This window comes from Canis lupus, chromosome 32 (assembly GCF_011100685.1).
Source record: "Canis lupus familiaris isolate Mischka breed German Shepherd chromosome 32, alternate assembly UU_Cfam_GSD_1.0, whole genome shotgun sequence".
NCBI lineage: Eukaryota > Metazoa > Chordata > Mammalia > Carnivora > Canidae > Canis > Canis lupus.
This window is the reverse complement of record NC_049253.1, coordinates 29,366,001-29,378,904: the sequence shown is the minus strand read 5'-3', so window position 1 is coordinate 29,378,904 and position 12,904 is coordinate 29,366,001. Positions and strand designations below refer to the sequence as shown.

General features: G+C 41.3%; 1 protein-coding gene across 1 annotated transcript in view; it reads left to right on the top strand.

Annotated features, from left to right (window-relative positions):
- AFF1 (AF4/FMR2 family member 1) overlaps positions 1-12,680 on the top strand; it is a 197,149-nt gene extending 184,469 nt beyond the window's left edge. Inside the window, exons 14-21 of the mRNA XM_038582193.1 lie at positions 937-1,180; positions 1,862-1,953; positions 2,125-2,185; positions 5,916-6,052; positions 6,645-6,713; positions 7,319-7,456; positions 9,831-10,036; positions 11,077-12,680. Of these exons, the coding sequence (XP_038438121.1) occupies positions 937-1,180; positions 1,862-1,953; positions 2,125-2,185; positions 5,916-6,052; positions 6,645-6,713; positions 7,319-7,456; positions 9,831-10,036; positions 11,077-11,198 (1,069 nt within the window). The 3' untranslated portion in view covers positions 11,199-12,680. The remainder of the gene's footprint in view (positions 1-936; positions 1,181-1,861; positions 1,954-2,124; positions 2,186-5,915; positions 6,053-6,644; positions 6,714-7,318; positions 7,457-9,830; positions 10,037-11,076) is intronic.
- The last annotated feature ends 224 nt before the right edge of the window (positions 12,681-12,904 follow it).

The following is a 12,904-nucleotide window of genomic DNA, read 5'->3' as shown; positions in this document are numbered from 1 at the left end:
GAAAGGTGATCAAGTCTTCCCCAGGCTCGACAGGGCAAAATCATTTTTCTTCTGCAGTAGGAGTGGATCAACACACTGTCTAGCTCATTTTGATGACTTGCTAAGTTCGTTTCATGTTGCTTTCATCCACGAGGCCCTTTTGGGAATGAACAGTTCATTGAGCCCAAACCTAGGTTTATCAAAGACATTTTAACAATGGAAAATTTCCTGAACATCCGGAAGTAATTTCTTTTTAAAATAATTTTTAATGAAAAAGGAAGGGTACTCTTATAATCCCTACTTTGCAGAATTGGAGACAGAGGCACAGAGAGAAAGTGATGCCAATAGTCACAAAATTCTTGACAGATGGAACTACCACTTGAACCCCGGGAGCCTGGGAACATCCAGGCTGACTCACTAAGTCTCCTGCTTTGGGGAGAGGTGGCCACAGGGCAGGCGGCTAATTCCAGGAAGTTGTGAATATAAAAAGTTATTATTCACTCCCTGGTTTATTCAAGAAATCACTGCATAAAATGACCTGGCAAAAGAAAGTAAATGCATAGTGTCACTGGGTGGGAGCCAACAGATTTGAGAGGGAGGGTGGAAGAAGGAGCAGAGAGAAGGTGACAGCTGGGCTTGCCCGCTTGTCCAGCAAAGGTCCAGGTTGGGGCACAGCTAATGAGATTAACTTGGTTGGGGAAGTTAGGATCTCTGGCAGACTCTATGAGTTTAGTGACAAATCACACAACTTAATCCATTATTCATAGATAGGACTAGATCTCTCAGAGGTACCTGAAGTCCCTGAAGTTTGGCCTTTCTATAAGAATGGATTTCATGCTCTGTGATTTGTTAATTTTTGGTGTCAGCAGCCATTTTACAACTAAACTACTAAGCTAATGTGTTTCGTGTTCTGCCTTAACTTAGTTTTGTGTGATGTTTCCTTCCAGAACATCCCAGGCCCTCCTCTGAGCCCTCAAAGAAGGAGATGCTTCCCCCCCCACCTGTGTCATCCTCATCCTCATCCTCATCCTCCCAGAAGCCATCCAAGCCTGCACAAAAGAGGCCAAGGCGGGAAGCTGATCCCTCCAGCCAAGACGCTTCCCAAAGTGCCAGTAGTAGCAAGGGCAACCACAAAGACTCTTCCACTCCCAAGCACAGAAAAGTAGAGGGGAAGGGATCTGGAAGCAGTACAGAGCACAAGGTAAGCAGGCAAGGCTGGAACTTAACGGAACGGAATGCATCAACACATCATTACATCTTTACTTTAAATTCCCAAATAAGAGAAGTTCCCAATGATGATTTTTCAGAACTCTTCATCACTGTTAATAAGGCAATAATGAGTTATTTGTGTTTAAACTTATAGAGGGAGAGTAAAAAAGGGAGAAGGAGAATAAAAAAGATGACTACTATTCCATGTTGTTTAGATGTCAGTTTATTCTTCTTAAAGTGGTTCAGAGGTGAAAGATCAGAATAGATTTTATCGTGCTTGATTTTCTATCAGTTGTCTTGCAGTAAAGAATGCTACCTGGTTAGTTCTTGGTTTGCATGTCACCTACTGTCGTTATTGGCTGTAATGGGAAAAATGTAGCCACTTTCTCTTCTGCTGACCTGGGCTGGGTGGGTGTGTATGTGTGTCAACTAAGAGAAAATGTTATGTTTAGCTTATCTGTGCTCTTTGACATTTTTGTCTTACATCTTTCTAGTCCTCAGTATAACCAGAGCCTATAGTTTCAGTTGAATCTAGTTGGGAAAATGGGTGACCAAGCTGAATTGTACAGTGCTTGATTTTCTCTGTTCTGAACTGGTATTTTGGTCTAATTTAGAGGGGTGGTCAGTGGTTTTAACTGTTGGAGTGTGAGCTGTATGATGATTTTTTTTAAAGGGATCTTCTGGAGATAGTGCATATCCTTTTCTAGTGCCTTCTTTGCCAAATGGTAACTCTAAACCAGGGAAGCCTCCAGTGAAGCTTGACAGGTAAGACCTTGAGTGTTCTGTCCCCCCTCAACCTCGTTCATTTGAAACCGCCCCCCCCCCCCCCATCTCCTCCCATCCTTTTTCTGCCCTCATAGTCTTAAGGTCATCTTGTCCCAGTCTTAATAATTCCAGGTTCCTGTGACCCACCCCTGATGTTTGCTTCTCTTTCAGACAACAAGCAGATTTTCACAGGAAGGAGGCCAAAAAGTTGAAGCAAAAAGCAGAGTTAATGGTCAGTTTGGCTCTTTCATCCCTTTGGTAGAAAGTTTTCTGATAAGATAGATATCTGTTATCTCATTGAATTCCCTATCACTGGACGGCAGGGGTGGGGTGGGGAGGGCCAACATGGGCTGCGAAATAAGCGGGATCAGCGGGTCTTAAGGAGTGAGGGGTAAGGGATTCTTAGTGAAATTATTTTCTTTGACTCCATCTGAACATAGGCAAATGTACAGGGTACCTAGTGACAAGTTTTATATGTAAATGAATGGAAGTTAAATCCACCCAATAGTGTTTGATTTAATTAATATATGCCACTGGATCAGTGGATCAGTTCTTTGGATGTAGAAGACAAGGTCTGCTATTCAAAGTCTGTCAGTTTGTGTTTAACCTGAAACATTTCAGGAGATGAGGTAGTCTGTGCTCCAGAATGGTCTTAGAGCCCTTGAGATAATAACCTGAGAGAACAGTAGACCAGTGCCATTAGGTAAGATTTTAAGATGGAGGTAATGATTGCACTGTTGGTGAACATACTTTTAAAAATGAGCTGTCTTTATCCAGTGGCTGTTGGGACTTTCTGGAAAGTGGTGCTTTTGTGGTTAATTGCATATGCAATTAAATGTACTTTTACTTCTCTGCTGCAGTATAATTAGGTAATGTTTGCCCTTTGTTGTGTTTAAATATCTAAGACTTGGGCGCTTTTATTTATTTAATGTATTCTCCAAACCCAAACCCCTACGAATACCACTTACTGAACCTTGTACCACATGAGAAGAGCATGGTGGCCACTAATGTCCTGGCCTGGTGTTCTTCAACCCCAGGCTGTAGGCGGGCATCTCTTCTCAGGCAGGCGAGGGAAGGCTGGACTAGACCCTTTATCAGTCCCTGTTCATCAGGTCAAGATGTTTATCAAGTCCTTACTATGCGGGATGCTGTGAGGGGGTCAAAATTAAGCCTCTCTATGTAGACCTGTCTCCAAAACAGCCCTGTTACTAGGATGGCCTGAGTCAGATTAAGATGTCTGCACTGAAAGGACAGTGTTTTTTCTGGCCTGTCTTCCAGCTCTCCAAAGTTGGTGCCAGAACCGTAAGAACCTTTAGAATTTTGCAAGAGAGTAAATACTCAGTGCTTTGTCAGCCAGTTATCTAACACTTACCTTGAGGTTGAATGTTTTTCAGCCACTAGGTTCCTTCATTATTCAAACAGTAGTCCAGGGAACTTTCTGTTTTGCTATTAATTTATACAGATTCCAGATGCACCTCTTCTACTCCCTACCTTAGCTGCCCATATATTCCCGTGTGTACAGGGCAGTCCTGATTTATACCTTGCTGCATCTCATTTTAATAGCTAATAAAAGCTCATTTCACCGTGAAGTTATGCTGGTTTGCATAAAACCCAGAATGGCAATCTCTTTATAATATTCTCCTTTAATTGAGCAAGGTCTCATATAAGTTCATTTTGCATTCCAGGTAGTTAAGTTCACCACTGAATAGAGAGGAATGTATTTTCTCTCTGCATTGTACTCACTGTTGAGTAGGGAGGTGAGGATGCTACTGCTTGAACACTGTCTCTGGAGCTGCAGAAGGAGCTGTCTCGGAAATATTTTCATTATTAGCCTTGCAGAATACGTCCCTCAGAGAAGTAGATATTGGCAAATTGTTTTACTATAGTTCCTTTTGTTTGTACACTAAGGCCAGTACAAATCTTGGAAATTCCATGAAAGAGATGGCATTGAGTAAGTAAATATGAGGAGTCATAGTCTCATCCAGTGAAGCAAACCACTAAAGCCCTATACTGCTGATAGAGTGGGCTTTGCCAATTTGATTCTTATTCTTTCTGTCACTAATTTTCTTTTTCTTTTTTTGGAATGTAAAACAGATTTTTTTTTATTAAACACAAAATACACTTTTCAAGTATAAGAAGTTGACAGCACTTATTAAATAGTGTTTCAAGTTTTTCTTAATTTTTCTTTATTTTTAAATGCTAGTTAGTTACAATATAGTGTGATAGTTTCAGGAATAGAATTTAGTGATTCATTACTTACATATAACACCTAGCACTCATCACATAAGTGCCCTCTTTATTGCCCACCCCCCCCCCCCCACCAACTTTCCCTTCAACAACCCTCAGTTTGTTCTCTCAGTCGAGTCTGTTTTATGGTTTGTCTCCCTCTCTTTGTCCATCTTATTTTCCTTCCCTTCCCCTATGTTCATCTGTTTGGTTTCTTAAATACCGTATACGAGTGAAATCATGATATTTGTCTTTCTCGGACAGACTTATTTCAGTTGACATAATACCTAGCTCTATCCTTGTCACTGTAAATGGCAAGATTTCGTTCTCTTTGATGGCTGAGTAATACTCCTTTGTGTGTGTGTGTGTGTGTGTGTATGCACACTGTGTGTGCAGATTTATTTATGTATGTATTTATGAAAGTCACAGAGAGAGAGAGAGAGGCAAAGACACAGGCAGAGGGAGAAGCAGGCTCCATACACCGGGAGCCCGATGTGGGATTCCATCCCGGGTCTCCAGGATCGCGCCCTGGGCCAAAGGCAGGCGCTAAACCGCTGCGCCACCCAGGGATCCCCTGCAGTTCAGTTGTTTATCCATTCATCAGTCAGTGGACACTTGAGCTCTTGAGCTCTTTCATAATTTGGCCATTGTAGACACTGCTGCTATAAACATCAGGGTGCACGTGCCCCTTGGAATTAGTGTTTTTGTATCCTTTGGGTAAATACCTAGTAGTGCAATTGCTGGGTCGTAGGGTGGTTCTATTTTTAACTTTTTGAGGAGCCTCCCTACTGTCACCAATTTTCTGACCCTGTCTTCTCTAGAAAAAATATTTTAGAATCAAGCTATTTTTTAAAAAAATTAGTAGCCCCACACCATCTTTCCTTGCTGATTTGTCACCATCTTCTTATACTCCACTTGCATCTTTGCTGCTTTTATTAATTCTTTTTGAACATATCAAATTGAAAACATTAGCAGAAACTACGAGCTTGGATATGCATTGCTCTTATAACACATGGTCCATATGACAAATGTAGAGAAAAGGTGGAGGTGCTCATCACAGTCTTGGAGGAGGTGGCTGTGTTCCAGCGAGGAGAGCATTCAGTGACAGGGTGTGCTTTCAGGTTTACGTGAGCACCAGTATTTGATTTCATTCATATTTCTACTTGCCCTTTAAGGGACTCTGAAATTTTATCCCTGCTGGCTGGCCCAGGGATAGCCTTGTACATTTAGCCCTGACTTCCAAATGAGATTGGATGATCTGTTTGGCTCTAAAATACATAAAACAATTATTGTTAGAATTAATATTTAAGATGCTTATAAACCATAATGTTTCCTGTTGCACGTAAGATAAACACCACAAGTACAAAGAAATTTGTGTCTGCATCATTCTAGATATGTAGAAAAGTCTATTTCTCAGGAAAATTATATAATGAGAAATTGCGCCCTAATAACAAGGAGAGGATGTGCTTACTGCCTTGGTTTTTGAATATGTAGTTTAAGACTTAGAGTAGTCTTAATATAGTTTTCTCTTTTCTATTAAATTTTCTCTAAAAGAAATTTTTCAGTAGGTCAGAGCCAACAGGCTTTGGTTGTCACTGTGAATTCATTTGTTCTCACAGTTTTCCTTGGCCATAATTAAACTAATACAGTGGAGGGGAGAGGGAAGGTAAAGACTGTGTTTGAGAAACTAAACAAAAGTCTGTCTTGGGCCTAATACTGACCATATTCTTCTACAGATGGACAAGGTTGGGAAGGCTTTTAAGTACTTGGAGGCCGCCTTGTCCTTAATTGAGTGTGGGATTGCCATGGAGTCGGAAAGCCCAGCCTCCAAATCGGCTTACTCGGTGTACTCCGAAACCGTAGACCTCATTAAGTAAGTGCCAAGTCATTTTGCCATCTTCCTAAGAGCTCCTCTTTCCTCACCTTTATTGCCTGAATCCATTTGAACTCAGTTGGAAGACAATTTAATAAAGGAGAGCTTTAAAAAAGTGACTGATCCAAGACTTTTTCTTGGGTCCTAGACGAAAGTTGTATCCTGGATGAAGTGCTAGAATAGAGGGACTGAGTCCAGCTCCGTCCTTTTGCCAAGTGTGCTGTGAAATGCCAGACCTTTCAGGGAGAGGCTGGTTTTTCCAGTTTGGTTTTCTTATCAGATGCGCTGGCAGCTCAGTGTGAAAGCTCCCTTCTTCATCTGTATTTGGGCAGGGGACCCAGTGAGGACACAAGTACGTGGTTTCAAGCAGGTAGACAGGCCAGAGAAGAGAAGAGACATGTCCTTGCCTGCTTTTCTGAATGGCCTGAATTACTGCTCTAAAGCCTGGGGTTTTTTTCTTTGTGGTTTTCATGTCTACACATCTTCAGGAAAATCAGCATAAAACCAAGACAAATATAATAAGATGTTTTTGCATCTGGGGTTTTCTAACTGCCTTTGTTTAACCTGGTGTATTTTTTAAATTTTCCTATAGATTTATAATGTCATTAAAATCCTTCTCAGACGCCTCATCTCCACAAGAGAAAATATTTGCTGTTTTATGGTGTGTACTTTTTACTTTGTCTAAATAGTATTTGCTTTTGCACCTTTTGCTGTTATAAAAAAGATTTGGAAGTTTGTTTTTTTAAAGTGGAAATTAATAATGGAAGGTAGAACAATACCAGAAAGTAGGATGTGTGGTCAAAGGGGTTAATCCCACTGATACTTTGTATGAAAGGCATCTATTGCCATTTTACTGTTGACTCAGTAGATGCTTTGGTCTCGTGACTTGAATGATATTCTTGTGTATTTGTGTTTTTCCGCCAATATTTACTGAGGGGTGGGGATGAAGAGAGAGAGAGAGTGCCTTAAGCGGGCCCCACACCCAGCATGGAGCCCAACCTGGGGTTTGATGTCAGGACCCTGAGATCATGACCTGAGCCAAAATTAAGAGTCGGACACTCAACTGACTGAGCCACCCAGGTGCCCCTACCAATAGTTCCTTTTGATGATAGTTTGAACAATACAGTAAGATTCTTAAGATAGTCTTCCTCAGGTAGATGAGGAAAACCCAATGTGTTCCTCAGGCTATAAAAGGCTAGTTATATGACTTTCTGTACTCATGTCTATAAAGTAATACTTCACTTTAACTTCTGTTTATGTTCATAGCATGCGTTGTCAGTCCATTTTGAACATGGCGATGTTTCGTTGTAAAAAAGATATAGCAATAAAGTATTCTCGTGCTCTTAACGAACACTTCAGCAGTTTTTTCAAAGTTGCCCAGGCACCTTCTCCATGCATTGCAAGGTAATGAAAAGTCTAATTTATGTAATTTTCAAAATTGAGTGCTTTCTTTACCTCTTGCTTTTTGCAACCATCTGTAGGACTCTGGCTTTTCAAAAATTGTGTATATTTATGTGCTGATTTGCCCCTGAAACTTAAATTATTTGCATATCTCTACCTTTTTGAGGAATAGTTATAAGTCCAGGTGTTTGCTGATTAAGTAACATAAAAAGATAATTACAAGGAATATAGGGTCAACATTTTAGAGCTTTGAGAATCTTCAGATAGGCCTAACAACACAAAACAGAGGCAGAGCCAATCAGATAGAGTCTTTTCTCTGTCTATATGACATGTGGTCTTGTCATTTCAGGTAATAAGAACTTTCCAGAACTGTATACCCTTACCTAGGATCCATGAGAGTGATAATAAAAATGAAAAAAATTTTCTTTTTTTTTTTTAGATTTTTTAAATTTTTATTTATTTTTGATAGTCACAGAGAGAGTGAACGAGAGAGAGAGAGGGGCAGAGACATAGGCAGAGGGAGAAGCAGGCTCCATGTACGAGGAGCCCAACGTGGAATTCGATCCCGGGTCTCCAGGATCGCACCCTGGGCCAAAGGCAGGTGCCAAACTGCTGCGCCACCCAGGGATACCCGGAAAAAAAAATTCCTACCTAAATTTCACCTCCACCTCACCCCTACCCCCACTTTGTGAAGGAAGTTGTTCATCTGTGCCATAAGATGTTGGAAAATAGAATTTTTGTGCAGGTTGTTAAAATGAAGATAGAATTTTCTTCCCTATAGTGCTTGCCTAGTATTTTTTTTTTTTTTAATTTGGTTATACTCCTTGAAAAGTTTCTGGTTCTAATAAGTTTTGCTATTTTAAGAATATCACCTAGAAGATTGCCCCATTTCTAGCACATTCAAGAGAAGAAATTCCCATATGGCCTGTCTTTATTTTTTTATTTATTTTTTATTTTTTTTTTTATGGCCTGTCTTTTAAAAAAGACAGAAAGAAAGAAAGAGAAAGAAAGCAAAAGCCCTGATTGAGAAGTAACTTCTTTCTTCTGAAAATTTTCATGACTCTCACCTCTGAGATATTAATTCTTAGTAAGTTGTCAGTCACATTATTTTATATAACTCCTTCACCATTTGTCCAGCCACTATATAGCCTTCTTTGTACGAAACCTTGTTTTTAGGTACAGGGAATAAAGCAGTAAGCAGAGGAGGCAAGAATCTCTGCCCTCATGGAGCTTCCATTCTAGTTCTTACAATATACATTCTGCAGGAGACATTTAGGGTCCCTGCAGCCCCCGAGGGCAGATGTACCCAATCATGGGGCTCCTGTTTGACCCATCTTTCCATTACTTTTTATTTATTTATTAAAATGAATTAATTCACACAAGAAGCAGAGACACGGCAGAGGAAGGAAGAAGCAGACTCCCTTTGGGGACTCTGATGTGGAACTTGATCCCAGGATCTCAGGGTCACAACCTGAGCTGAAGGCAGACATCCAACCACTGAGCCACCCAGGCACCCTCCATTACTTTTTATGTCTAAGCGTTTTCCTTGTATTTCTCACTTGATGCACATCAAGGCCCCCATTAACCTGCATGTGCAGGTATATGGCCAAAAGGGGAGTGAAGGGAAGACTGTGAAGCCCCCGATGCATAATACCTTTTGCCCAGTCTCCTTGGAAGCTGTCCTGTATTCATTTAGTCATGGATTCAATAGTTACATGTGAAGAGCCTACTCTTTGTGCTAAGTGCTAGAAATGCAAAGATTAGGAAGAAATGGTTCCAGCCTTCAAGGAAGGAAAAGGAATAGACAGAAAAGTAAAATGGGATGTGATAAATGCAGTAGATAAATTAAAAGGTAAATGCAAAGAGACCAGCTTAGGTGGTGGCTGAAGGGAAGCCTTGCTGTATCCCTAGTGTCTAGAAGAGTGCCGAGTGTAGAGTAGGTGCTCGGTAAGTATTTGAGCGAAAGAAAGAATGAATGTATAGGAGGTCAGAACCGTCTTCACAGTGAAGCATTGTCTTGGTAAAGTTAGAATTGAGGGGATGGGGGGAAGAAGGGATTCCAGGCCAAGGGAGTAGACTGTAAATGGAGCAAGCATATTTGGAATATAGATAGGTCCACCTGATTCTGTGTCCAGTGAAGGACACGTTGCCTCCATCCATTTACTTCCTCTGCTTGGTGGGTCCCATTTTGTTGTCTTTCATGAAATAAATTCCCTAAATACTGAAGGTGAAGGGTGTCTCTGATCTTTTGGAAGCGATTGTCAATTTGGCTAGTACACACTGGAACTTTGTAATTTGGACTGCAGTCCCAGAGACAATAAATCCATAGTCCTCGGGTAGGTGATTAACCAGTTGTCTTCTTTCTTTCGCCTTCTAGAAACACAGGCACACCATCCCCTCTCTCTCCAGTTCCTTCTCCTGCCAGCTCCGTAGGGTCCCAGTCCAGTGCTGGCAGCATAGGGAGCAGTGGTATGCCTGTCACCATCCAGAACATGACATCTTCTTATGTCACCATTACTTCCCATGTCCTTACCGCCTTTGATCTCTGGGAACAGGCTGAGGTCCTTACAAGGAAGAATAAAGGTAAATGGCTCTGTGGTGGTAATTACCGGGGCAGGGGGATCGGGAGGGAGTAATGTGGTTGGTTTGTGCTTTATGTTCAGTGTTTGGAAGAAAAGGAAGTATGTAGGTATTTGCTCTCCTCACATCTCCTCCGTTCTGCCTCACGCCTGAGCCACACTGCATGAGCTCTGCAGCTTGGAGCCAGATTTCTGTGACTAGATCTCAGCAAAATTAAATTAGAAGTGGTTGTAGCACCTTGCCCGTCCAGAAGTTCTGGCATCGTTTATTCCAGCTTGAACTGAAATGCTAGCAAAAGGGCAAGGCAAGTGAAGAAGGGAAGTCACTGGCTGTCTTTGGGCACAACCAGTTTGGTATGTGAAGTAGCGTAACCTCAACAGCAAGTGACGTTATCTGCTTTCAGCGTATGTTAAGAAAGACGGTTTGCAACAGTATAAGAAGTATGGCGTAGTGAATATTCCCGAGACTTCTCTGAGAAGCAGGCCCTTGGAGAAATTCAAGGTGTAGGAGGTGGTAGAGCTTCTGCTATCAGAGGAACTGCTCCGTGTCGTACCGCGACCACTGAGTCACTGCGTCTGTGTAACTGCCGCATGACCGTCATTCCTTAGTTCTTCCTGGCTGTAGGGGAAGCGGTGGCCAGCCGGCTCTAGCCACTTAATTTTCTCATAGCTTCTTACAATTTAATTTTCTTTCATAGCAAACTAAGGATGCTTTTAACACATTGGGGATTTTTTTTGTTTTGGTTCACGCATCCATTGATCCAGTCGCATAAATTGGGGTATTTTCTGGCACAAGCCATCTGCCAGGCATTATGGATTCAGCTCTAAAACTAACCCAGTTCTTATCCTTCTAGTCTAGTGGAGGAATGTGGAGAACTAGTGAGCCATTATAGTAGATTGTGACTTTTTTTTTTTTTTTGTCTGGGATGAAGTATAGAATAATGTGGGGGATACGGTTGCTGAAACTTTGACTTTTTAGGTATCCGTTTTTATTTTCGTGTGTGCAAATGTGTTTACTTGGTTTTGGTTTTGTTTTGTTTGCAGAATTTTTTGCTCAGCTCAGCACAAGTGTGTGTGCCTTGGCCCTCAACAGCAGTTTGATGGATCTGGTGCACTATACAAGACAGGGTTTTCAGCGGCTAAAACAAGCAACCAAAACACCTTAACGGAGGCCCAAGTTGATTTGATGGCTTGGGAACTTTTTTGCACATTGAAAGCCTCAAAAACAGTTCAGACGTTTGTCTCATCAGGACACCAGACTCGAGAAGAGAAGCACCATGAGATGGCCAGGACATGTGTCCACTTAAACGTTCAAGAACTTATGTGATCGTTGGTTGGACATGGTGGTTGTGCAGAAGCAGCAATGAGGAGGCTGGCCTCAGAGATGATCTTGCCTTTCCTAACTAAAGGACAGAAGTGCAATGTAGACTAAGTGGGCGTATGAGTGGTCTAGAAACATTTCCGTACTTTTTTAAACCAACAGGATGCAAAAGGCAGATGAAATGAGGAGAAGCAGTTTCAGCTCTGAAAGCAAGTTCATGTCCTCTCAGTAGCCACCCCAATCTATTCCCAGAAAAATTTTTAAACAATGAATTTTGGTGTAGGGTTTTGTGGATGATTTTTTTTTTCCTTTTAAGTTCAGGGGGGGAATGTTTGTTTAGTAAATTCTAATGGTCATCTGTAAAGCATAAGTTTTGAAGGACTCCACTGTACCCCACTTTCTGCACATGAACAGTGGCTTTGATAATACCAAGTATTGTCACAATTTAGAAAATTGAAGGCAACTCCCCCCCACACCCCTGTTGCCTGGAGTACCACGCGTTCACCCCAGTTCGGATTTCTCTGTCACTGCTGCAGTCAGCCTGAGTCAGAGCAGTGGAGGGAGGAGCTGCCGCTCATGGGGAAGCCATCTTGAGATCGCATGCACCATGGAGGACGTGGCACTGCCGTCTCCATCCCCTGCTTCAGCGAAAGGCAGTCACCATTGACTATATTCTGACTTTTCTACTTGGGGAAGAAGGGAACCAACATTTATACCTGACCAGATGGCTAAAATGCTTTTTCATTTTTGTTTAAGTAGAGCTGGGATTTGAGGTGCTGATCTGTGGTCTACAGTTATGTGGTAACTCATGTTGTCTAACCAACACACAATTTTGTCAGCAAAGAAAAATGAAAACTACTTCTTAGAGAGGCTATATTTTTCTGCTACAAATTATTTTATATTTATAGCAAAAGTAGATTTTCTGAGCCCTTGATTGTCTAGGGTAAAATTAACTCCCTGAGAGGATGTGGAGATTTGGGTGGTTAATTAGACTTAAAAAAAAAAAAATTTGTCACCACATGCCTTCACTCCAAAGTGTTCTCAATCAACTAGATTTGATTGGATTGAAGAGGAACCGTGGCCTTCCCATACACTGTTATTGCCATATTATAGACGTTAAACCAAGTTCATAGGGAATAACCTAAAATGAAAGAACACAATCAAAATTCCCACATAACCATAAGCACAGATTTTTTTTAATTGAAACTTTGAAGGTTATTGGAAGCATTATTTTGAGTGCAGTGTTTTTAAAAAGCCAATTCTTTATATCCCTTTTAGAAGTAGAATTTGCACACACATTAAAATTGAGGAGTGAGTGTTATCACTACTGTTGGTTCATTTTTTTTCTCCCTTCGTCCCATTCTGCCCCTCTCCGTTTTGACTCCTATCAAGAATGTTTGTCATTTTCATACTATTCATGAAGAAAGGTGGACCATCTTTATTACAAAGAGGTCGAAGATCTGTACGAGGAATGCAAGAACTTGGTGATTTGGTCACTAATATAAGGATGTGTAGAGGATGGGAGTGATGATTTTTCATGTATGAATTGTT